General features: G+C 40.8%; 2 protein-coding genes across 23 annotated transcripts in view; both read right to left on the minus strand.

Annotated features, from left to right (window-relative positions):
- Slc12a8 (solute carrier family 12 member 8) overlaps positions 1-2,153 on the minus strand; it is a 120,692-nt gene extending 118,539 nt beyond the window's left edge. The window contains exons 1-2 of one of the 5 annotated variants that reach the window (XM_063225117.1): positions 1,906-2,153; positions 1,144-1,214 (exon numbers count right to left, since the gene is read on the minus strand). In XM_063225117.1, the coding sequence (XP_063081187.1) occupies positions 1,144-1,214; positions 1,906-2,138 (304 nt within the window). In that variant the 5' untranslated portion in view covers positions 2,139-2,153. Of the gene's footprint in view, positions 1-1,143; positions 1,215-1,607; positions 1,748-1,905 lie in introns of those variants that run through there. The other 4 variants (XM_063225116.1, XM_063225115.1, XM_063225118.1 and 1 more) reach the window with 4 other exon arrangements.
- Positions 2,154-13,243: 11,090 nt separating this feature from the next.
- Positions 13,244-27,268, minus strand: part of Znf148 (zinc finger protein 148) — a 136,879-nt gene continuing 122,854 nt past the window's right edge. For 17 of the 18 annotated variants that reach the window (XM_063225131.1, XM_063225132.1, XM_063225129.1 and 14 more), the window contains 2 exons: positions 21,613-21,731; positions 13,244-21,388 (listed from right to left, as the gene is read on the minus strand). In XM_063225131.1, coding sequence (XP_063081201.1) covers positions 19,790-21,388; positions 21,613-21,731 — 1,718 coding nt within the window. In that variant the 3' untranslated portion in view covers positions 13,244-19,789. Of the gene's footprint in view, positions 21,389-21,612; positions 21,732-22,562; positions 25,274-27,268 lie in introns of those variants that run through there. The other variant, XM_063225135.1, reaches the window with a different exon arrangement.

The raw sequence follows: 27,268 nt of genomic DNA on the forward strand, positions 1-27,268 counted from the left end.
GCCTCACATTTTCTATTTTCTGTCTGGGCTTCTTTTTCACGTCTAACATTATTAAGGAATACTCCACAAGTTCGTGTCCAGAGCACACTCACATACCCAGAGAAAGGTCACAAGGAGTGTGAGAGAGACCGAGCAAACCAGACGTAGACAGAAGGCTTGCAAGAGGGTCCCCAACATGTAAGGACAGGGCCCAGGCCTTTCGCCAGGAGTAGACAGCTCAGGAAAGATCAAGGAGGCATCTGTCAGGAGCAGTCCCAAGCCTGCTGAGAGCACCAGTGTCTGGGGACCCAGATGAGGGTGCAGGGGCACATCCACAGGAAGGGGAGCCGCGCTGTTTCGAGCACTTACTGGCTGCCAGCCAGCGTGCTGCATTTTCAGGGGGGCCTGTGCACACTGAAAAGGGGTTACTGGGCCGAGGATTTAGCTCCAAGGCACAAGCACTTGCCTAGTAAGTGCTAGGTTGTGAGTTCGATCCCTGCTACAAAAAAGTGGGAGTTTACCAGCCTGTGTGTCCCCCATCTTCCCCTGCCCTCTGGCTCAGGACCCTCGTGGGTTTGTCCGCTCTGCTGAGGCCTTGTGCTGTTCCCTGTCTCCCACATGCTGTTGTCTCCCTTCCCCACGAAGCAGGACGGAAGTCCAGAGGCCGCAAGCCGAGGGACCCTGGGCTCCCGTAGCTTCCTGTAAAATCCCTAAGGATGGTTTCTTTGCCTCCACTTGTGAGGAGAGCCACTACAGTTATAATCAAGAGGGCAGAAAAAGAAAGTACAAAAGCTCAGCGGACATCGAGGAATCCAGAACCCCAGGGGACCTCATAGGGGATTTTCAGAAACCAATTCACCTTTTGCACTGGTCGAGCCAGTGAATGGGTTCGTAGTATCCGAGCCCTCACCCTGTTCGTGAAAGACCTCCCTGGACAATGTTTTGTTTTGTTTTGTTTTCCCCAAGATTCAAAATCCCTAACAGAGGAACACCAAAGAGGACCCTCTGTGCAGAGACGGTCACCGTAGAGTGTCATCTCCTGATGTTCTCACAATTACACTGATGCCAAAATACACTTCAGAGACAAGTCTCGCACAACAGGCTCTGTCCGGCTCAGCTAACTCAGCCTGGGCAGCCTCAACCAAGCCCAGGCGCAGCGCCTACCTGCTGGGTCACCTCGTGGAACAGCTCCCGCGCCGGGGACAGCTGGGTCATCCTCCCGGAGATGAGCCCCTCTGGAAGGTAAACGCATCCTTGATCAGGCACCCTCCCTCGCCCATCCTTGCCCATCCGGCTTTGGGGCCTGTGGTACCAGACTGCGCTCGCTGTCCCAAAGCCACCTGCGGTTCGCTCTGTCCTTCAGTGCATGGGGGTCACGCCCTGCACTCCTCCCCATCCCCGCGTGCCTTGGGGCTCCGGTCCAGCGCAAGGCCACCAGAGGCTTCCTTGAGGCCAGCCCGGGCCGAGGCGCACAGACTGGGCCCTGAGCCGTGCAGGAGGACAGACGGCAGCCGGGGAGTGGGTGGCCGCGGGCTCCCAGTGGGCAGCGGGGGGGGGGGCGCAGGTGGGGGGCTGCCGAGGGGAACGACCCCGCCCCGCCCACCGCGCCCTGGGCCGCGCGCCCTCACCTGCTCTGCAGGGGAGCTCCCGCCGCACCTCTGTCCCCGCCCCGCAGCCACGTGGCTGACACCCAGCGCCGGCCGGCCTGCAGGTGCACAGGTGGGGGGGGGTCTCCTTGGGTGCCGCCCCGGGACCTCCCGACTTGGACCGCGCGGGTGTGGGTGGGGTTAGGGGTGAGGACCGGATTTAATGTCACCAGCCTGCTCTGCTCTGGGGGTGGCGGTGGGCGGAGCTGCCCCTGCGGTTGGGTGTCCTGCAGCGCTGCCCAGAGCATAAGGCTGCAGCTCCTGGACAGGACAGACGCACCTGGATAGGAGTCTGAGGCCCTGCGACCCGGTCTCAGGGTGCACAGGCTGCCGTCCAGGTGACACATTCCTAGGCTGTGGAACCTCTGCCTCAGGAAAGTGCAGGGCCGGAGGGCTGCCCTGGCCTCCTTCTGCCAAAGCCAGAACCACCTTTCCTGGGACGAAGTGAGGTTTCCAGGGCTTCAGGTGGCAGAAAAGCCAAAGGCGCATACAGAGAGATTCCTTGAGCTCCATCTCCAACCTGGCGGCTTCCCAGCCCTTAAATAACTCTCGAGGCTTCCTAGGAACGGGAAGGGGTGGGGTGTGCAGCGGGGAGCGCCTGCCACACCCTCAGCTCTTATATGGAACCCCTAAAAATAGAGGCTGTTATTTTGAAAACAAAAGAGAAGGCAAAGCCAAGGAGCGCTGACAGCCCTAAACCTCTGTTCTGCACCTCCAAATCTGAGTGTGTGTGTGTGTGTGTGTGTGTGTGTGTGTGTGTGTGTGAAGGTACATGTTATACACGTTTGCCAATTTAACCACTTTAGAGTGTACAGTTCTACAGCATCAGTCACGGTCACAATGGTATGCAACCACGCCGTCTCCTTCCAAACTATTTCCATCATCCCAAACAGAAATTCTGCACTCACCAAGCAGTAACTCCTCATCTCCCCTGCCTCCAGCCCACGGTGACCTCTAACCTGCTTCCAGTCTCTGAATTTGCATATGTGAATCTTTCATAAAACAGGGACCAGACAGTGTGTCCCTTTTGTGTGACTGCCGTACTTAGTTCAGTGTCCTTGAGGTTCATTTGTGCTGTCGCATAATTCAGAACCTCACTCCCGGCATTCATATTTTTTTATCCATATGAACAATAGCATCATCTTTCTTTCTTTTGGGTCCCATATGACACTTTTTTTTTTTTTTTTTGCCTTAATGTGGTTTCTTGTTCGCTGTCGCTTTCTGATGGGTCTCCCCCAAGACTCAGTGTGAACTGTGAAGGATCCACATTGAATCCTATCTCAGCCTGAGTGAAAAACATTAGAAAGCCAACCCACACATCTTTATAACTACCTTCCTGCCACCCCTCATCATTTTCTAAATAAATGAGACAGTCTCTCAAGGCTTATGGCACCTTCCATACCTTTGAACAAATGTATCTGTCTCCTTCATGTTAGAGCTAAGTAGAAAAACATACTTTTTGTCACTTACAAAGGAAAAAGTGCTGCTTAATGTAGATTTATTTTATGATGATGATACTAACTTTAAAAAAACCTCTACACTTGTGTTTAAAAAATAGTATCTTGCATATCCTCAGAATAGAACATTTCCATCTTCATGATCTACTAGAAAGATACTCATCGCAGCACTGATTTGTAGTAGTTGAAGAAAATCAGAATAACCTAAAACTCTACCAGCCGAACACTGATTAATGCTATGGTACAGCCAGATGAGGGCAGCTGGCGTTAGAAAGGTGGTTCCATTTGTTCTAACATGGAACTCTGTTCACATGTGATTTAACAAAACAGCAAGCTGCAGAATAATGCATAAGGTATGTTATTGACATATTTACTTATGCTAAGATGTATATAGAAAAATACATGTTAATATGGTCATAGTGTTTCTCTCTAGAGATGAAATCTAGGTAGTGAAGTGCAAGAAGAAACCCACTCTGGTTCTTACAATAATCTCACATAAGAAACTTAAAAAGAAAACTAATAGAGATCAGATTGCATGTTTAAAAATGCTGCACTGATCTGTCCTAGCCCTTATTCTCTTCTTATAATATGGAGCTGGGGTTCCTGGACAGGAATGGGGTCTGTATTTGCTCTCATTGAGTTTGAGTGGACATTTGTGATCGCCTACTGAGAATTAAAAGCAACACTGCTTGGCTTCATAGCCTACATAGTCCACTCATCTTCCTCTTCTTGTGATTAAACCACCATTTGATGAGGAATCCCAGGCCACAAAAGAGTCCACTTGTGTGTGTGTGTTCCCAACAACAGGCAGCATCGTGGCCAGATCCATGAGTGACACAGGCCTTCGGGTGGTCCTAGCTCCCACAGAGATCCTGGGTGTGGCCACCAGTACTCGCTAGGCTCTGACTGAATGAATGCCTGATGCACAGGAACCATGAGAGAGAACAAATGACTGTTGATTTCTTGGCCACTAAGTTCGGGGCAATCTGTCATGCAGCAATAGACAGCAAGTACATGACACAGCCAAACAGGGCAAAAGTGTCTTGTTTTCTTTTAAAGTACTCTTACTCATTTCAGTATCTAAATTCCCTGTAATTTTAGTCCTGCTGTGTAACAAATGTTACTAAATTCGCCTATTTTTTTCCTATTCAGTAACAACTCAAGCCAAGTTTGAAGCACACAATAGCAAGGCCATTGGACTCGGCAGTTGTGGACAGGCGTCCCTCGTCTCTGTGTGAAGGTTGGAGGAGAAACCACGTCTTGAAATCATTTGTCCCAAAACCTGAACCCTGGAAAGGGATTTGAGCTGGGACAGAGTCAAGCAGAAAGGAGACCTGGACACTGGAAACAGCAAATCAGGATGTAAGTGTGCACTTAGGAAAACACATCTTTGTCTGCTGGGTGCTGTGCTTTGCACTAGGGCTGAAATTTAGCCCTAAGAGATGCTGGCTTCCTTACTTCATTGGTCTGGGCTGAGGCCTGGGCACCAGCATTCTCCTTAAGTCCTTTCAGTGCTTCTACAGTGCAGCAACATCGAGCATTATGGAATTCCCAGCCCGATAGTTCCCTGCTCTCCAAAACATCTGAGAGCTAGAACACATCTTGTTGGCAGCAGTGAATTTCCTCTGCAACTCCCCCCCCCCCTTACCAGGGATTGAATTCATGACCATGTGCTTGCAAGGCAGGCGCTTATGCGCTGAGCTAAACTCCCAGCCCCTCCTCTGCAACTTTTAATGGGAAGGAAGAGTGTGAAGTCTGCCCCTGAGAGATGACAAATATTTAGTTTGTCACTCTGCTATCCCTGTTTTAAAACTCACAGGAATTCTGCACACACTGAAAAGTTTGCTGGCCATGAAAGTGAAGCCAGGATTTGATCTTCAGCTTGATTCTAATAGCAGACTGTCACCTCCACAACGGTGCCGCCTTTTTAACCCAAAGGAAAAGATAAGACTGGAAGAGGTTTTTAAAAAAGAAGAGAAAACAAAGCTGAAACAGGTTCTCCTTAAATTTTGGCCTGCACTCAGAGAATCCCAGGCTCAAAGATGCAAAGCTGTGGGGGAATTACTGACATACACCATGACAGTATCCTTTTTTTTTTTTTTTTTTTGCTTTTTATCAGTACTAGGGATCGAACTCACAACTGCCTGCTAACAAGGCAGGCGCTTATGCCACTGAGCTAAATCCCTAGCCCCGACAATATTCTTGAAGAGATTAGAGCCTTTAAATGAGACCAGTAGGGGACTTCCAGGAGAATATGGCAGATAGATAACAGCAGCTATGCAGGCTCTCTGAGTTAGCCAGCTTAGAATCCAGGAATGATGTGGTGTGAGGAATCCTGAGCAAGGGGAGATATACCCTGCTGACCCAGGAACGAACTAAGCTGAGAGAAACCAACTGGAAATGCAATCCCGGTGCTATAGCCGGAACAGATAAAAATCTCAGCACTGAAGCTGGAACCTGCACCTCTGGAAACCATGATTTGAATTTTCTGCCACCGCTGCTGCATCTGAATTGGCACAGCAGGGATAGAGATGCAAAAGCTCTGAGAGCAGGAATCAGCGAATGGAGTTGAGAGCGGGACTGGTGGGGAGCCCTGCATCAACCTGTGGTGAGTGAGAGGAATGGGGACCCTTCCATAGACTAGGAGGCTCCAACAGAGGACATTCTGGGACCGGGTAGACTAGCTGGAATAGGACGCTGCAGTGACTTCAGTTGCATATTCCCCTCTCAAGCGGGATTGGTGGGGAGTGCTTGGCCTGGGTGATGTCACGGCCTAAGACCCAGTAGGTTAGACCAAACCAGGTCCCAGCACCTGGCAGTGCACCCTAGCAGTGAAGCCTTCAGTAGGTTGACCTGGAGGGGTGGGCACAGCAGAGGGGCCCAGGTCTGTGTCTCCCTAGTACACTGCAGTGGGCGGGAACACCTAGCCAGCATGACTCAAACAAACTGTAACCCACAAAGAAAGAAACTGGGCCTCCTGGATACGCCTGTATGGAAGGAACAAAAAATATGGGAAGAGGGAGCAACAAGAAAGGGTCCTCAGTCCCCAATCCTGAGAACACAGATTCAGGAAAGGTAAATGCAAAGGAGAATGAGGACAGAAAACATGCAATATCAGACACAGCACCAATAGACATAAAGCAATATCTCCAGAGCCTCATAGACGAGTTCAAAAGTGAAGTATTTAACAAAGTAAAGCAAGATATAAGTAGAACAGTTAGAGAAATGCTAAGCACCATCCAAGATAAAACAGATGGTGGAATGGAAGAACAGAAAAAAAGGGGAGAATTGTTTGATGGAAAAAATAGAGAAAACAAAATACATGAAGCAGGTTCAAAGAGATTACCAGGAAACTAAAAACTCTATTGAAAGCTGGCATAAGGATAGATTATCTGAACTGGAAGACAGATTTGTAATGTGGGAGCATGAAATGAAAAACTTCTTAAAAATAACAAGGAAACAAACAGCAATAATACAAAGGCTAGAAGATGGTAAGAGGATCTATAACTTAAGAATTGAGAACATAAAAGAAGTAGGGACACAAACAAATGAACTACAAAAGCTACTCACAGAAATAATCCAAGAGAATTTCCCTAATTTAGTGAAAGGTAAAGATACTCAGATGTATGAGGCATACAGGACCCCAGTCACCTACAGCCTAAACAGAACTACACCCAGGTATATAATAATCAAAATTCCAGAAATCCAATATAAAAACAGAATATTAAAAGCCATCAGAGACAAGAAACAGATCACTTACAAGGGAACACCCATCAGAATTACAGCAGACTTCTCAGCACAAACCATCAAATCACGAAGAGTGTGGGGAGAAATAATTCAAGCTTTGAAAGATAATAACCTCTAGCCAAGATTGATATATCATGCACAACTGTCCCTAGAAATTGATGGAAAAATAAGGTGCTTCCAGGATAAAGAGGAACTAGGGGAATTTGCAACCTCCAATTCAACTCTACAGAAAATACTGCAGGACATTCTAAAAAACAAAAATACCAAGATTCCAGAAATAGTGGCAGAGAGGCCACAATGAATGGAGCAGAAAGCAAAATGAAGAAGACAAACTGACAACTGACAGAAGAAGAGCTCAACAGAAATGAGGCAGAGAAGGTTGGATGGTAGGAATAACAATTTTGGAGAAAACAAGACATCAAAATAGCTAGTGCTGGTTTAATATCATCTTGTTTTGAAGCCCCAGCAAGCTTTTGTTCTTCTGTCTCCATCGGTCTTAACATGTTGTATCTTATTGGATTTTGTTATATGTGATAATATAAACAAAAACTTTTATAGACAAGGAGATTATACAGAAACCATTGTTCATTTTCTGTTAGTTGATTCTAAATCCCGGTAATACTGTGATTCTCTTGAATGGTTTTACATTGTCTTGATATGTTTGGTGCTACAGTATACGAAGTTATACTCAAAGATTTCAAGGAAAGAGACACTATGGTAACTACTTTTATGTCGGGATATCTTGTGGTAAAACACTATTTTGCTTAAATGGTTATGTTTTGACCTGTGCTGTTTTGTTGTTATGTCTTCTTTTATCTCAATCTCCTTTTTTATTATTTACCTTTTTATTTTTATCTTTTTAATTAAGGGAAAAATAAATAAAAATAGCAGGATATATTATAGTAACCCACTTTGATTTCCTGTTAACTTGATTTGAAACCCTGTATTGCTCTCACCATCTTGTTTTGACTGATTTTCCTCTATTTGTTTTGCTTGATACTACCAAGTTCGAGCATATAGGCAACAACTGTGAAGACAATAAGATTCATTATGACGCCCATTCTGCTTTGACTATTATCTTCTTTTGAAGTCCTATAATGTCTCCAATGTTTTGGTTTTATTGGTTTTGTTCTTTACTGTTTTTTCAATTTTATTATAACTGATGATATAGGCAATTCTTTTAAGCTAGCAAGAGGCATTATGGTAACCAGTTGATCACCTTGTATTTTGTTTTTACATTATGTATTATGTCCATCCTTTTGATTTGACTGACGCTGTTTTGTTATGTCACATTTGGTCTTACTCTCTTCAAAAAAGTAATAAGAACTGTGGGAGTAATAAAACCCAAAATGTATAATTGTCATTGTACAAAAGAGAGGAAAAGAAAGTGCTCTAAAGGCTATAACTACATGTATATTTAAGTGTATAAGATAGATAACCATATTACTGAGTTTTGTTGGATCATTGAACAGAACTGTTTGCAGTCTCACTGTTTGTCCACTTTATATGCTTTAATTTTGTAACTTGAACAACTATTTCTAGGATGACAATATGTAATCTGTTAACTAGTGATTTCCTGTTTATTTTTTCTGAAATTCTGTATAACTTGTACCCTTTTTCTGTTTTTTTTTCTTTTTCTCCTTAAATAAAACTTAAAAAAAAAGATGCAGAGCTATGGGAAGGGTTTTCGGGGCACGGCTGCTGGGGTCACATATGGGGGCTCAGGAAGGGAAAGCTCTTGGATCCCAGAGAAATCAGCATGGGAGCTGCAAGAGGCCAGATGGGCTTCAGTGCCCCTGGGTAAGGCTAAGTAGAGCAAGAGGAGCCACCGTGTCCTGATGTGAGCTGTCCCCAACTCCAGTAGAGCAGGTTTCTCTTCCAGGATCTAAGTTATTTGTTGACTCTGGGAGATTGCCCTGGGACAAGGGAAAAGAGTCACTCATCCTGTCGGCCACCTGGCATCTGTCACAGCCCAGGACCACGTGGAGGCCTGAGACAAGTGGGATGTGGAGGGGGCGGAACAAGCAGTGTGCCTCGTGACAACACTGGCAGCCACCCCAGACTGCCAGCCACATTCTGAGTTTACTTAAGCAACTCGGGCAGGAGCCCCGGGCCAGGCCTTCAGGAGTACAGGAGGGGAGGGGGGGAGTCAGGAGTTTGAGTCGAGGTTCTCCCTTTCACTGTGTGACCTTGCCCAAGGTCTGCCAAACCTACCTGGCAGCGTGGCTGCACACATTTTAGAATCTCCTGGGGGTTGAAATCCAGTTCAGCAACCTGCTGTTTTCAGAACTCACTCTATTCCGTCTCAGTTTGAAAATCCAAGGCCAGTTTTTGCCCTGGTGCTGTTACTATGGCTCCTCTAACTCCAGACTCCCTGGCTCTGGTTCTCAACAGTGTCAAAAGGGGACTGCGGGGGCTGAGAGGCTTCCTGCTGGGAGACTGTCCCTGGGCAGCAGGCCAGGGCCAGGTAAGGAGCCCCTGGGAAGCTTCTGAGGGTTCCTCCACTGCATGGTATCTGCAGCAAGGCCTGGGGGTCAGAAAGAGTGGATGAGTAACAAGAATGCATGTGCAGAAGCACGCGGGACTCCACGCTAGGCAAAGGGAGGAAGGGTCCTAAAGGAGGAGAGAAACGTTCCTGAGCCCGATGCCCCCAGCCCTCCCATGAGCTAACCATCTGACGGATCATATCGCACAATGTTTAATGTTTCCCACCAGCCAGCAAGGTCATTTCCCATGCATAGCCCTCCCACGTGGAGCTTTCTGTGTTTTTCCTTTTGCTATTCCTGTGCTGCAGGGGTGGGAAGAGGCTGGGACCCATGGGCTCACTGACAGAATCCCAGTCCATCCCACCCTGTGTCCACCTCCTCCTCACTCGCTCTCGTCAGCCCGAAGGTGCCAAGGAGCAGGAGCTGGCTCTCACCTTCAGACCTGGCTACTTCCTTTGCCTCTCCTTACACTTGAGTTTCAAAACAGGCCCAGCATGTGTCAAGAAGGTGTCTCACTTTCCACGAACTCGTATCCTCCTGTCTTCCTTGGGAATCTTGTTTAGATGTCTGTGGGAAGTGCAGCTGTGGGTGAGCCCAGATTGCAGCACTTGTACCCCACCGTGGCATTGTTTTAGTGTTGCTGACCTCCAGTATCATTTCTAACACACAGCACGCCCCCTGCTTTCCTGTCACACTGCCCATCCACTTACGTGTACGCCTGCTTACGTGCAAGGCCTCTTAGTGCTCTGAACAGCGCATCTAGAAAGCTTAGACCAATCAAGGGCCCCCAGTCTTCCACTGAGGAATAATCTGGTTTTGAATTTTCCTGAAATGTTAATACTAAAAAGCCACTTGAGTAACCTTAATTTCATGAGAATTGGGCGGGGCACCCTTGCCATCGGTCAGCTGCTTCTGTTTGGTATACATCCTCCACAGCACAAATACACCACAGTTGCCCAGGAAGATGGAAACAAAGGAGCCAGTGAAGAAAGGAGAGAAACAGTCAAACACAGGACTAAAAAAAAGTGGCAGACTAGACCCACCTACTCCTCACACGCCGCACACTCCTCCTCCTGTCTGGGTGCTACAGCCCGATCTCACTGTCCAAGATTCTGCTTTGGCCTCATGGGGCCCTACATTTCTGCTGAGGATTAACTAACAGCTTAGGGGTGAGAAACTGGGGCCTTCTACCCCAACAGATTCTCTTACTTCCACCTCACTAGTTATTGCTTGCTGTCCACTGAGGCCAGACAGGTTGGTTTTTCCCATTTCATCAATCTTTTGAAAGGTAATACAGGTTGAATATCCCTTATGCAAAATGCTTGGAACCAGTATTTCAGATTTGGGGATATTTGCATAAATAGGAGATATTTTTGGGATGGGACTGAAGTCTAAACATGAAATGCAGTTTCATATGTATATGATCTTCAAGCAACTATCCCTCGTTGGTGTGCCTGTATTTTACCCTGGTTGGAATTTAGCCCTTGTAGTGACACACGGGTGCTCAGGAAGTTGTGCTTTTGGTGCATTTTGGGTTTTGGATTACTGACACTCAAGTTTTCTGCGAGTCAGGTATGTGTTGCATCTCCATGAAAAAAGGATCTTACGGTTGTCTGACTCTGCTTTCTTGCTTTTGTGAGTTTTAAAATCTGAACTAGGAAATGCTCATTGCTTTATCGTTTACAAATTGTTACCTCAAATGATTTGACATCCATAGCAGCTTAGATAGGTTTTCACTTTGTAGATATTTCAAAAGGGTGGCATGCAAGGTGTTCAACATAGGTTGAGGCAGACCTGCAAGCACCTCGACTCTAAGCCCCAACTCACTCCTCTGCTCCTTCCTCATACGGCCTGCCGAGTACTGTTGGCCTGTGTCACAGTCGTCAGCAACAGGAAGCACATCTGTTACCCCATGCACACTGCCCTATTTGCTGCTGGGAAATACTTTCCTGAGTAACATGGCACCTGTTTTTGCATCTCTCCCTAGACTGTATCTCCCATGCTGCAGCCCATGCTTTGAATGCCATCTGCTCTCCAACCACGAGGACCAGCCCGACGACACACACCGCTGCTCTCACCTGTCTTGCAGGAGGACCTGAGGTTCTGCATGTTTATTCTACTGTGTGCTCGAGTGTCAGGTTTACCTCTCATATTGCCATGGGCAGAAGTTGGGAAAGTGATGGAGCTGAAGTGCCCATAAACATAGGAAAGCTAGCACAAAGGAGGTTTAAAAGAAATTTTACAGTGGCCCAAACACCTAGCAGGACACAGAAGAGTGCCGTAAATGTAACTGTAGTGTGGGGAAACTGAATAGTGTGACTTCAAGTGATTCACTATTATTAACACCTTCCCACACCATGCAAGGGCAGCTAGCTAGGTCTCAGTTCTCCCGAAATCATCTTCCACTACCCAGCCCCAGGATCGGGCAGGAGCCCAGGGGATCCTGCCATACTTTCACTGCGGGTTTGTGAATCTCCACAGGCATTAATCTCCCACTCCCATGAGAAGTCAGTTCCAGCAGAACAGTCTGTTGCCTCATTCCCACAGTCCAGGCTTGAATCCTATCCAACAACTTGGTAAGTAGGAAGTTATGTCTGACAATATCCTGTATTTCCACTGTTTGGTCTGTATATATTAACTTCTGGAACCAATTTATTAAAATTTCATACACACACACACACACACACACACACACACACACACGTATTTTTTTGGAGGGGGGTACTGGGAATCAAAGTCATGACCTCCTATTTGCCAGCCAAGAACTTACGCTGCTGAGCTAAATGCCTGGCCCAGAATGATGTGTTTAAAACTACCTTAAAATGAGAGTAACTGTAGTTACCTATTTCTTGAGGAACAAGGTGTAAATTAGCACAGCACCTATCCTGACACCCCATTTGCCTTAGTAATCTACAATACCTGAGGTTCAAATAGGTGGAGTAGCAGTCACAATCTGTTGTTTTCATCTAGCACAATGCCTTAACTAAGAAGGTCAATGCTGAATGCATGCAGCGTCAAAGCTTAAGCCCCAGCAAGTTAAGACCAAAATCAACAGAAATCACCCGGGGTAACCATGGGTAATGAACTTCTTTGGTCCCTTTCCCGTTTTTCTTTTTTCCCCCAGTACTGGACACTGAGATCAGGGCTTTTGTACTACGCTACATCCCCAGCCTGTTTTTTTTTTTTTTCTTTTTGGTCTTTTTCCTTTTTATCGGTATCGGGGATCCAACTCAGGACTGCCTGCTTGCAAGGCAGGCACTTATGCCGCTGAGCTAAATCCCCAGCGCCCCCCAGCCTGTTTTTAAAAAAAAATTTTTTTTTTTAAAATTTCAGGACAGGGATTCATTATTACTAAGTTGCCCAGAATAGGAATGTACTTAGAGCCTCCTGCCTCGGCCTCCCTGGGAGCTGGGGTTACAGGTGTGCACCCCTGCATCCAGCTTCCCGGAGAACCTTGACAGGAGCAGCACAGCTTCAGAAGCTTAAGGACTGAAAAGCTCTGGGAAACCATGAAGGTTGTAACTTTAAAAATTCATCTGTAGAAGCGGGTAAATATGCAAAGGCTCAAGGGTTCTCCAGTCTACAATTTGAGACCACTTAAAAGCTTTCACCAGTTGTTTGAAATGCCATTCATGTTTACGGTACCACACGGCTCACCTCAGCTCACACACACGCACATAAACCTGCAATTCTCCGTAGTTTTCACTCTAAATGTCCTTGTTATTTGGAAATGACAAAACAGTTCATTTTGAGACCTACATTTTGGCTCTAGTTCACTTAATGCTTTTCACCTCCATTGATTTATTCATCGTATGAACAGAATTTAATCCTACCAGTCTCACCAAAAGGGGTTAAAATCGAACAGCTAGCCCTCTGAAAAATCATTTTGTGCATGATGAATTGTCAAGCAAGACTCTGTGACAACGTATTAATTCAAGTGATTTCAATTTTATTTTTTCATATCATCTTCAGAAGGCAGGGAGCAATGTCATGTAGAGTCTGTCTCCCCACCCTCTCCCCAGCCATTTAAATTTATCATTCAAGAACCGGGATGGAGTAATGGGTTAGTAGACGGTCAGCGGCATCTTCACGTACATCTGGTTACAGGGTCGCCACGCTAGCTAAGTCCCAGGCCTCACCTCTGCATGGCCGGTTAGTTTTAAGTTTCATGGATTCAGGCTGCACCCCTGGCCACACAGCTTTCCCACAATGTGCCCTGTCCCAAGACAAGGTACTGCCAAAGCAGAGAGACAAAAACAAACCTACCTACGCTAGTGAAGGAGTAAAGAATCCCATGTACTCGACTGCCAGTGTGTTAATAAAATCTTCTCTGCAAAGAAAAAATACTTAATTCTTAGCTCTATGTTAAAAATATTTCCAGCCTAAAATATTCCGTGACAGTAATGCTTGATTCTTGGATTTTAGAACTGATAACTAACATTCCTCACAAAGCTACAGTAAAGGCCCTGATAATTGTTACCCAATTTGTTTAACTGCTAACTCCATACATACAGGCATCCTTTTTAAAAATCTTCATACCGGTGTTTGCATATTTGCCATTGGTTATTTGGCTCAAAGTACTGTGAAAAATTCAGCTAGAAAATTATTCATAAAACTGTATTCTGTATTTTATTTTTCAAACAGCCAGTGTCCACATTTAAAATGCAAAACTTGTAGATATGTCTAACAATTCAATTTAAAATAAAGCAACTTCCTTTAGTATCACAACACATAAAATGGTATTATAAACTCAAATGGCAAAGTTAACTAATAACAACAGTGCCAAAGCTCCGAAACTCACCAAACCTCTTAAAAGAGGTCAGCTTAGAGAACATGTCTGTGTTCCATGACTAGCATGACATAAAACGTTCACTGCATGGTAAAGGCTCAGCAATTCATTCATGTCAATATGGGGTCAAGCAAAAAATAACTTTAAAAAAAAATAATGACAATAAAAATATATTTAAACAAACAAAAAAATCCAACTGCTTAAAAAATCCTACACAGAGGGCAAAATATAGTCTAAAATATATTGACTTATTAAATTTCATCTGTCAGGCTGCTGACTACTGATGTAAAGTTTGTATTTAAAAAATCACAAGTATCTTATTGAACAGTGAAAATTTCAGTGTGGTAACTATCACTGCAAAGTGATTTTCACCTGAGTAGATCTGGAAATTTAGTGCTACCCTTCTGGGGTAGGAAGGGAAGTGGAGACCCAGCTTGTGTGTGACACTGGGTGTACAGCTGATCCCTTCACTCGCTCTCCTATGGCACCGAAGACACGATCGGCTGTGACCTCCCAAGACACACCGTGCTCACTTCCCACTCTACAATCTGCTCTGGCATTTTATGGATTCTCAGTATTCAGTATTTCAATTAGCTCCCCATTCAAGCACAGCAATCCAATTCATCAATTCTATACAACAGTATCTCTATTATGTACATGTTTAATTATCAATAGGAAATAGAATATAAAAATTTACAGTTGATGGAGAAAAGGTCAAAAATGGGACAGGAAAAGTAATACTGTATGATTAGGATATTCTGTTAGTCTACCAGTTTCAATGGCAGGGTTTTTATTAGCTGAAATACAAAGAAGTCTTAGGGCATTCCCAGGAAAATAACACTATGTATCAGAAAACTCAACGTGCTCCATCACTGGGATTTCCATCATACATTTAATTTCTCCTGTACAGTTTTTATAAATGTGTTTTTCTTTTCAAAATCATCAGATTTCCAGATTAAATTCAGCACTACACAGTATGCCCTTGAAGTAAAATGAGGTTACCTGCTTTATTTGGATACCAAGTTCCCTTCCAGACAGCATTAAAATAAAGACAAGACTACACAGATAAAATCCAGTATAATTCAAATCCGACAATGAAAAATTTCCCCATATTGTTGCAAAATTCTTTCTACTGAAATGCTCTGCTACAGTAATAAAAAGCATACATTACATATAAAAGATACCAGTGTACTAAAAAGTGACAGAAGTGGACTAGCAAATCCTTCAAAGCACATTATATAAATGACTAGCATTTAAAAACATTTCTTCTATAAAATGTAGGTCATATACATTTATAAATTGGCGGTTTTATCTCTAAAGCAGTGGTGTTTGTGTTCAAATAGCTGTTCTGTACAGTATATTACTCACTCCAAACTACAATTTTGTTTTTTCTTTGAAGTTGAATAAATTCGTCTGATCAGCTGAGAAATCAAGCTTGAAAAATAAGTATCTAAAAACCAAAGTAGAAAGCCTAGAATCATTCATTGAAATGTAGTTATGAAATACGGAGAGAACTATTTCACAATGGAGCCAAATTCACCTCAAAACTTATGGGCTCGAATCTAAAACAGAAACAGGTGCTAAAATCCAAAGCAAACCACAAGGTTAGGTAGCAGTACAGAAGCAGGAAAAACCCACATCCCTTCCTTCAGTGTGACGGGCACTAAGTGTGCGGTCTTCCTCCATCTCGCAGAAGAGTGGTAAGGCCATTCAATGCTTAGTACAGTGAGCACAGATGCAGCCAGATCTGGCCTGTCCCCCTGCAGCGTCAACTATGCTGTGTAAACAGTGTTACGTTCCAATAGGAGGAACAATGGAATCTGCTTATAAAACTGATTAAAGATAAACATTATTAAATGAAATAAGGATAATTAACAAATCTGAAATGTTTTTAGAACGTTCCTGATGCTACTTGTAAAGTTAGCACTGCTGTGTATTATTGCTTACAGTACAACATCGTATACCTTCTAACATAAAGCAGTACTGTGGTTTGTACATATTTACAGATTCTTAAAAACAAGCTGTAAAAACATTACATACTTTCAGACAATACAAATTAGCACATTGGTACTCACTTCAAAACAAATGGAATGCATAACAATAAACATCATAAAGGAAGACTCGCATGAAAGTCCTTGATTGTCAAGACACGTTTATATATAAACTCTAACTGTGCAGAATTAAAGATTCAGTCATAGGTACATCCTCATTTGATGAACCGTATTTACAGCATGGTATTGCATAAAAAAATAAAATAATGTTTACAAGGTTTTACTTTTTTATCCATTGGATTAAAGAAAGCAACAAACATAACAGGAAATGTTTGTCTGCTTTAGTTTGTTTCCTACTAAAGTTTAAGTGAAAAAGGAAACACGGTTTTTATTTGCAGAATATAGCAAAAGCAACTGGAAAATTATTTCCCTGAAATAAAGCAATTTGAAACAGAAAAGGTTTAAATTAAATTGCCCACTCAAAAATTTTGATTATAATAGTGCTTCTTCAAGTAAATACACTGTGACAAAAATGAGTTCTAGTTTAAAATGTTCTAAGAAATGTAGTCTACAGCAATGCCTACTTTTAAAGTTTCCCGGCTTTGTTGTTTTGTTTTAAACAGCCCTTTAAAAACCCAAGTTAACAACATGAAAGAAGTGGCAGAAGATCTAACCTTGCTGGCACTTGGCAAGTGTCTCTCCTCTGGGGAAATGAAAGTCTGCCCTGAGCACAAGGCCTTTTCTCTCTCTCAAGAGACAAAGTGACCCAACTGCTGGCATCCTCGCCAGAGCTAAGACGGGCTCCTACCTTAGCAGGTAGCACATTTGCATGTAGATCCAAAAAATTTAGGAGCCACTTGAATATTCCAAACCATACGAAATATATGTACAGTAAGAATGTAAGTTAAAAACACTTGCACAAGATGTTCAAGAGACACTACATCTTCATTTATTATCATCTGCTTCCAATCCTCAAACAGGAAAGTAGGACCTCTGGGGAAAAGCGCACTTCACTCACATTGATGCAAAGTGTGTGGGCAGAAGGGAAGGTTTTTATAGAAATTTGCTCACTGAGAGAAATGAGAAACATGGATTGCAAAGGATATCTCATATCCTCCATGTTTCAATCCAGAGCAGCATACAAGGCTACTTATTTTCTCTACTAATGCCCAGATAGCAATGAAACAACTTTGAGAACCCAGTGGGGAAACCCTAGCTGTTGAGATGGTCATCGTGTGACGATGATGCAAGGTCAGTCTGGTAGGCATTTAGGACTTCACAGTAAGAGTGACGGCTCTACAGAAATGTAAGTCGGTCAGTTATGCTGGCTAAGGATCAGTTAGCTCAAAAATGCTGATCACCTGGTAGAAAAGTCTGCCATTGTGTAGATTTCAAGAAATGTGTTGAAGACAGGAGCACAACACCTGAAATTCTGCTTGTGTAACTACCATTTCCAAAGCTTTTTCCTTAAGGTTACCCCAACTGCTCAGCAATAACCATAGTATTAAAACTGTGCTGGTGATGTTAAACAAAAAACTTCACACTGTACCAAGAACTGTGTACGTTCTTAATGGAACAAAATTTTTGATCAGGCTTAAAAAAAAATCAACTCAGGAAATATATGCTTATTATCACCAAAAGCACTTTGAGAAAAGTACAAATGCCTCTCCCTGGTGAGCACAGTTTCATTTTTAACATCTCACCTGAATGAATTCCTCTTGTAACTGTGTGATATACAACATAACACGTCAATCTTAAGATCAATAATGGCAGAACTTAAATATTTACTTCAAAGAAGTATAAAATTCTTGAAAACTTTGGCAGCAAAGAAAACTAGTATTTCAAGCAAACCTTAGTGACCATAGTGTAGAGGAAACTACATTAAACATAATTCATACTCCATATCATAAAACACAAATATATTCAAAATAAATGAACATAAGTGAAGGGCATTAAGGGGGGATATTTCTTTGTTCCCTTTCTTTATGAGAACAGTCTTGGGACAATATTAAATAAAAGAAAAATAATTTACATGAATAACATACTCTACACTGAAACAAAGAAAACATTTACAGGGCCAATATAAAATTAAAGTGGAAATTAACAAAGTAACGTTTCATCTTCACAGGGCACTAATTTTAATTTTCACTGGAGTTGTATCAATATGTGCATTATGACAAAGATGGTGAGAATTTAAATTACAAAACCAAAAAAACAAATTAAAGAGGATACACAATCAGTATAACTAACGTTATTCTCCAAAAAATTTAAAACCGTTCAGTGTAACTCAAATCATCATTCTTCAGAAAAGTACACATATAAAAGCACTATTTATTGTACCATGCTGTATTATTTTAAGACAAAGTATTAAAAAAAAACATTCGTGGTATAAGGATAAAGTCTGTAGTTTATTTAGAATTTGAAATGCAACAAATTTTTTTTTGATTACTTATCTAGCTGAAAAGAAATGTAGTCACTGGAATTAGTAAACACTTTTGGTTTGTAAAACTGTGATGAGCAATGTTCATTAAAGAGTAACTCAAGATAAAATAAGCAATTAAAATGCCCATTTCTTTAGTTTCTCTGGACACTAATTATCCAATCTCTCAAGAGTCTAGAAAGAGGATTAAACCAGGTTTTACAGTTTCAAAGATACCCCAATTTATCTTTATTGCCAAAAATTAAAACTGTCAATTATGAGATGATTATGACACAACCATATTGAACCTAAAATCTAAATTTTTTTAACTTTGAGAAATTAAAAATACCAAATAGATTCTAAGTGCTCTATGTTAACTGAAGTGTATATGTAAAGGTAAAATACAATTATGCTTTAAAACGTGGAATATACATTTTGTGTAAGCATTATGTTCTTGGGAATGTAATCTACAGAATATTTTTTTACTAAAACTTCAAAATCTTTGTTACTTGCACATGAAAAATCATAAAAAATATCTAGGTACAACTGTACAAAGAAACTGACACCAATATGCATACTTCCACAGAGAAGAGACTGCTTTGACAGTTATGTATTTTGGTAAAGGTTTTGAAAGTATGCATATCTTAAAAGTAATTAGACTTTTAAATAGTGGAGTCTTAGACTATCAGATTTTTATTACTTTTTTTCTTCAAAAAAACACATGTCAATATAATGCAAAATGAAAATCAAGGGTATATGGCATATCATTCTTTTTAAAAGGTGGTTTCTTTTTCCTCCATTGGACAAACTAATTTAAGCCATAATCTCTTGACATTTAAACTTTTAAGTTCACTCTGTAAAGTATAATCAGATTCCCTGCTGAAGTGCAATGAGTATGCTGAAAAACTTAGAAATAGTATGAGTAAATTTCACACAATTACTAATCTCCTAAGAATGTACAATGTTATCAGTTAGGAAACAATTGTGCGAAAGTCTTTTTTTTTTTCCTTTTTAACTCGGTGTAGGTGGAATAGCAAGTTTCTGATCTAAAACAAGTAACCATTGCTTCTAGAAAGGTGACAACATGTAAGGCAGTTCAAAGAATGCTGACTAACCAAACAAAATGCAATTATTGGATTATCTTGCTATTCGTATCAGCTTAACTTGTTATAACGCATTGCTCTTAAATCTGTACAGCACTCCATTTTACACAGAGTAACCCCACTCTTGATTCATCTGTTCTAAAGTGCCAGTATTATTTACACTTTTTTTTTTTTAGCCAAAAGTCTGGCCAGTTGTGGCATCTGGTGAAGATGTCATCCCAGCTCTGTTGTCATTTACATTCACCAAGGGAAATTCTGAAAACTCAGCACTTGTCCCTGGTCCCCGAAGGTTCACCTGTCCATTGGCAGTGCTAAACTGAGGAGCTATTCCAGCTCTTGACCCATGATATGGAGCACGGAAAGGCTGTTCAAATGAGCTCATTTGGTAAGCTTGGTGGACAGGCTGAGCCTCAGCTTTCTTCTGAGAAGTCACTTGATCCAAAAAGTCCTGTGTGGATGTGGCAGAAGCATGGTTTGTCTCATCACCTGAAAAGGGAAATGCGTGCTGTGAATCACCAACTATGAGTCCAAAGTGGGACTTATCTGGAGTTGTTCTTAGTGGAGAATTCATTCCTGATCGAAAGCTATTGATAGGCATGGCTGCATAGACTTGTTTGTCTATGGAAGAGAATGCTGGCTGATTTGGAAGGGTCTGGTTATCAGTGACAAAGTTAAGGCTTGGGCTATTCAAATAGGCATCATTTTGGCTAGTTCTGTCCAAAGCCTGCTGCAGAAACTTTGAGTATTCTTGCAACATGTTGGCTTTATCTGATGAGGATGCTTGGGAGCTTGATCCAACACTCTCTGATGGGGTGACCTCAGGGACTTCTGAAGAATTTATTGATATGCTAGATGTCACTTCAGTATCTGCAACACTGAAGGAAATCTCATGCTGTCCATTAGCTTTATGAGAGTAGTGATCCAACAGAGTCTGCAGTACCTCATCTGGAATAACATTTTTGTCGTGATTACTCTTAATCTCCACATTCAGTGCCTGGGAATCAAGTATGGATGCTGTGGTGCTTTCATCAATAACACTGGCCACAGCTGCTTGTGTTACAGAAGGCTGGGAAGCGATAGTGCCTACATTCAATGCATACTCCCTGCTGTTGTTACTTGCTGCTTGAAGATACCGCTTCTTCTTCAGAAACTGCATGGCGTCATCGTAGTTAGTACTACTATGCACAGGTTTACTGGGCCCCTCCTGCAGGTTATCAACCTGGTCAATGTCAGCATTGCCTTCTGAGTCCAGCAAAGCTTGTTTATCCACAAGTTCAAATGCATACTTTGAAACTTTGCTCTCTTCATACGTGGATAAAGGTGAAATGGTTTGATTTTGCTCCAGTGGTTGTTTCAGACTTCTCTTACTGTTAATTTTTTTGAGAACCAACTTCGGGGGGTGTATTTCTCCTGATGCATCTTCTAGATGCGATCCTCCAACTGAAGAATGTGGCATTTCCACAGCATATTCTGCTACCATATACTCATCTTTTACTTTAGTACTTGAAGAATAAAGAGGCAAATAATCGTTTTTGTCTTTCTTTAGGTCCGACTTGTCCAAAGCACTCTCTTTGTCCATTCCAGATGATTTCTTTTCAGCTTTCTGCCTTTTCTTTTTTGGCAGTGAGTTATCTTTTGGTGATGTAGAAAAGCCAGAATCTTCTTCAGATGTCAGAAGGCCACTTTTGATGGCACATCTGTTTAATTTTTTGTCATGATTTTCATGGCACATACGTTTATGTTTCAATACACGATCTGTTCTGGAAAAATACTGTTGAATTCAGAGGTTGTAAGTAGTTTTTTGGTTTTGTGTTTTTGGTCAACAAAAAGGAAAAGAAAAAGAAAACAATTGTTGTAAGTATAATAATACAAATAATTCCAACCAAACTCACTGTGTTTTCTATTATAAATCTAATCAGTAAGATTTTAAAAGCTCCTCAAATAGTTCCATTAGTAAGTTTAACTAGACGTAAGAATTCCGAGTCCTTCTCTTACCTGTAAACAGTATTCGCACTGGTAAGGTTTCTCTCCACTGTGAGTTCTCTTATGCCTCTCCATATGATATTTCTGTATGAATCTCATGCCACATTCATCACAGCGAAATGGTTTTTCACCTAGCACATGATACAGAAAATTTAGCACAAAATAAATATTTTAAAATAATAAACTGCTTTTCCAGAATCTCTAAAGTGCATAAATGGCTTGACAGCTGTGATTTGTTTTTGAATGACAAAAGGCACTGATCACCCTAGGTGAAAAGAAGGCAGCCTCCAGTTTTCCCTTCTGTCACAAGGTGCATATTCTTCCTGCAGAGGCCAGTAACACCAGGAACGTATGTATGGACATTTAAACAAAAAAGTTATTCATGAAGAGTCCAACATAATTTTTGGGTATAGCTTTTTATTCTTTTATCTCTTTTATCTCAAAAATGTGATTAAATGAAATCTGAATTCTACAAAAAATATTCTTCAAAATCTAACTTATAAGATAAAAAGAGACTAAATTTCAGAAGTAAGGCTTGTTTATATTAATTTTTTTCAACTCAAACCAGTATTTTTCATGTAACTTAGGGAATGATTTACATACTTAATACTAGTCATTGGACACATGACAGTCCCATTTCTTCTAAGACTTCTTATCTATAAGAAACATTACTATGCAGTTCTAATAGCTTGTACACATTCTAAGTAAACAGAAAAGTGTGACAAGAAGTTATTGCAAAGAATGTATATTCACAGAACTGTTTCTACCTATCACACATTCAACAAGATTTTACTGAACACTGCTCTTCTACCCATAATGACCCTGTTGTAAAAATTAAAAGTATACTTGTTTCTAAAGAGTTTATTATAGCATAATTGGGAAAAGAAGATACACATTATAAAATGACAACTCACAAAACAATGCCTAGCTCTGGTTTACTTTTGTAACATTGTTTCCCACAATTTTCCTTTTTAATCTTTGTCTTCAGCCAAACCAAAATACCTGCTTTCCTACTTTTTCCTTGATCTGTGTGGCTGCTGCAGACAGGAATGTCCATTTCTAACTGAGTGTTCAAACACTGTATTCCCTTTAAAATCTATTTCCTTAGGATAACTGGCCCTTTTTTCTTGGAATTTCTACAGAACTCCACCTGTAGGTCTCCTATGGCAGTATTTTCAACTCAATAATTATTTTATGCATTTTTATTGTTTAACCTCATTATATGTTTCCTTAGGTTGAGAATCTAGAACTAAATTATATTTAAATAGCTATGCGATTTTCAAGTGCCAAATAAATGGTACAGATGATTATCACAATGGAGAAAATGATACTATGAGCTGTTTTGATGTGGAAACGCTTCTTGGAAGTGAATAAACTGAACAGTACATGAAAGATAAAAGACAAAGGGAAGAAAAGTTGGGGAGATATAAGAGGACAACTAAGTGTTTGCATACTGTCAAGTGTCCAGGAGAAATGGTGTCTAAACTGGGACTTTATTTTGGCCACAATTACTTAAAATTTTTCAGAACATAACTTCGGTAACTGCTCGGTTACTAAACTTTCGGGCAGAAGAGACCTCCTAGTGGCTTGCTAACTGCATGTCTGGGTTCCACAGAGGTACCCAAGTGCTATTGCTGATGTTGCAAAGATTCAAAGCTTGTCAAACAAAATTCACTTAACTCACATGGATATCCTGGGACTCCAAGTTAGAATTTCAAGGTTCCCAGGCTAGCAAGAAGTTTAACACAACAACTTTGGAATAACCAGTTCATTTTACAGGAAAGAAATCCTGTATTGGAGCCCAGAATAGTTAAGGCACTTGGCCAATGAGCAATTCACGAAGCACAGAAGCTCTGAGAGAAAGCCACTTCCTAAGAAAGTTTGGAAATGATTAAGATGAGGAAAAAGAGTTGGGAAGTAACAGGAGGTAACACATTTAAGAGTAAATATTGTTAAGGATGGGGAGACTCAATTGCTTCAAGGCAGAGGACTCCGTGGACAAGAAAAACTGAATACAAATACTGAACTAAAATTGAAATGGAATTATTTCAATTACAGTAAATAAGGAAATGCTACCCAAGAGGAGCCGCGAGAAAGATGAAAGAGCTGGAAGACACAGATAAAGCTGGAAAGGAGAAGTGAAACTGTGTATACATTTTGAAATAGAGATACTACAGCTCACTAAGGTCACAAACTAAGGTCACTTACTAAAAACAAGAAAGGATAAGAGAGAAAACCAGGATTGGCTAAAATTCAATTAATTTCATCTGAATTAATTTTTCATGGGTTAGAAGACTTTGTATTGCTAAAATGACAATATTCCTCCAACTGCTCAAAAAATTCAAAGCAGAAACTGACAATCTTATCCTAAATTCATATACAAAAATAGTCAAAATAATTTTGGAAAAAAGACAACTCACACTTCCAAATTCCAAACTTACTACAAAACTGTAATAATCAAGATGATGTGAGAATGGCTTAAGGAAAGCCACATATATCAAAGAATGAAAATGAGAGCCTAAAAACAAACTTTTCAGGTGTGGTGGTACACGCCTGTTAATCTAAGCACTTGTCAGGCAGAAGCCAAGAGGATCATATGCTTGAGACCAGCTTAAACTGCAAGTTTAAAATCACCCTGGACTATGTAGTGAGCTTCTGTCTCAAACAAAACAAAACCCCTTACATTTATGGTTGACTGGCTTTCTAAAAAGGTGCACAGCAACTCAATAAAGAAAGAATAATCATTTCAGTTACAATAGTGTTTGTACATGCAAAATAAAGCTGGACCCCACCTAACAATCATAAGCCAAAACTAACTCAAAATGGACCATAGGCCTAAATGTAAGAACTATAAAAATTACAGACTAAAATAATTATAGGATGAAATTGCAGGAAAAAATTACGGAATAAAAGTCTACTATGGAAGAGTCAGGTAAGAGAATCACAAATTTGAGGTCAGTCCTCGCAACTTAACAAGACACTGTTTAAAAGAACGGGGTAGGGGAGCTGGGGATGTAGCTCAGTAGTGGAACACTCCTGGGTTCAAATGCTACAACTGCAATCAATCAATAATAAATAAAATAAATATTAAAAACCACAGGGTTTTAGTTAGGCAATGTTTCCTGGGTTACAACGCCACAACTGCAATCAATCAATAAATAAAATATTAAAAATTAATTATTTATTAAAAATATTTAATAAAATATTAAAAATATTAAAAATTAGGCAATGGTTTCTTAGAGATGACAGCAAAAGCACAAGCAACCAAACAAAAAGTAAATCAACATCAAAATTAAGAATTACCATATAGCTCAGCAATTCCACTGGCAAAGGAAATAAAAGTTGTGCAATATGAACAAAGATGGAATGAAAGCCTAAAGAAAGTCTATTAGCATTGTGCCGTATTAATTTCTTGTTTTGATCAATGTGTCACAGTTACGTAAGATATTAACATTAAGAGAAGCTAGATGAAGAATTCAGGGGAATTCTCTACTATCTTTGCAATGTTCTTTTTAACAGGGTCTCACTTCGTAGTGTAGACTGGCCTGAAACTCACTCTATCGCCCACGCTGGCCTTGAACTTGTGTCGCTCCTCCTGCCTCAGCCTCCAGAGTGCTGCGATTATAGGTGTGTGCCACCATGCTTGGCAAGCTTTGCAATTTTTCTCGTAAATCTAAAATTATTTCAAAATAAACAGTCTTTAAGTGATTTAAAAAAAAAAAAGGCACTCAGAAATATGAATAAACACGAACTTTAAAGAGATTATCTGAATGCCGATATTATCACAGCATCATTTCCAAGAGCCAGGAGGTGGATGCAGCCCAAGTGCTCATCTATAGATTAACTGAAAGAAAACCTGTAGTTATAAATAACAGAGTATTTCCAGTCATGAATATAAATACAATCCTGATTTACAAGGATAAACCTTGAAGATATTACACAAGGTAAAAGAAACCATATACAAAGGGTACACATGGAATGACTCTGCTCACCTAAAAGATCTAACTAGGGAAGCTCCGTGACATGCAAAGTGCACAGTGGTCACTAAGATGAGGGGAGGAGACAGGCAAGGAAGAAGTGCTTAATGGTTACAGAATCTGGTTACACAACTGTGTACATCTGCCAACGGTCCTACACTGTATATGTAGAACTAATTAAAACAATAAATTTAATGAAATGGGTTTTTCAAAAAGTGAACCCACAGAATGGATAAAATATTTACAAATCATGGAACACAGATTGAGAATATTTAAAAAACCCCCATAATTCAACAGTACAAAGACAAATTATCTAATTTAATAATAGACAATGGATCTGAAGGGGTATTTTTCCAAAACAGACACATAAATGATCAAATGGCATACAAAAAGATACTCAGCACCACAGATACTAGGAAAACAAGAAACCAAACCACTTTAAAATTAGGCTGGCTAAAATACACAGCAACTAGTGTTAGCATTAGATGCAGAACATTGAAATCCTGGCTGATAGCTATTAGGGTTATAAAACACTACAGCTGATACAGAAAATAGTTTTTGCAATCATCAAAATGCTAAACATAAACTGAGTGTGGTAGCACTTGGGAGACTGAGGCAGAGTGATCAAGTTAGAGGTCAGCCTACTTCACAGTGAGTTCAAGGCCAGCCTGAACTGCACAGCAAGACTTTGTCTCTAAACAACCCCAAATACCACATGAGCCTACTCCTAGTAAACACAGTATTCAAGGGAGCTAAAACTCAGATCCACATAAGAACTTGGGGACAAAAGCATTAATAAAAGCATTATTCACAACAGGCAAAAAATAGAAACAATTCAAATATCTACCAAAGAATGAATGAAGACACAGTGTACCTATACACGGATTACTTGGCTACAAACATACACATTTACAAATGTCTAAATTAGGCAAATCTAGGGTAGCAGAAAATAAGATTAATAGTTGCTGGAGTTACTGAGAGGAAATATGTAATGAGGAATGACTGCCAAAGGCTATGAGCTTTCTTGTTGAAATGATGAAAAATCAGATTTTCATTTTAAAAAGCAGACAGTTGTATAACTTTATGAAACATGTGACAAATTATTGAGATATATTTTAAGTGGATATGTTTTCTGATACTGTGAATTTTATGTCAATGAGGTGATTTAAAAATATTTTGTAACAACACAACAGACATCATGCAAAGTAAATGACAAATACTTTTTCCTCAAGAGCTCAAAATTAACTTCAAGATAAAGTAACTGGAGAAAAATCCATGTTTAAATTATTCTAACATATGATCTTAACATCTTATTTAACTAGAAGCATTACTAAGAAATTATCTTTAACAAGAAATACTAGGAACTTTTAAATGCCAGGGGTCTAGTTCAGTGGCATAAGCGCCAGCTTGGCAAGCATGAGGCTGAGAGTTTGAACCCGGTACCAAAAAAAAAAAAAAAATTGCATCAATGTTCCTTTGCTGCTAAAGACCTCCAACAGCCCCAACAAATTTAATGCAAGTATCCCAAATACAAAAATGTGTACTCTGAACTGTGTCAACATCTGAAATCTTTTGAGTGTCATCATGATTCAAACCCTAGACTTTTGTTTTGCCCACAAAATTAAGAATATCAAATAAAATTACCCTCAGGCTATGTGTACAAAGTACATAACAGTCATATTTAGACTTGG

The sequence above is a fragment of the Cavia porcellus genome, unplaced genomic scaffold (genome assembly GCF_034190915.1).
Source record: "Cavia porcellus strain 051 isolate PalLab524CR breed Dunkin Hartley unplaced genomic scaffold, mCavPor4.1 scaffold_15, whole genome shotgun sequence".
NCBI classification, from domain to species: domain Eukaryota; kingdom Metazoa; phylum Chordata; class Mammalia; order Rodentia; family Caviidae; genus Cavia; species Cavia porcellus.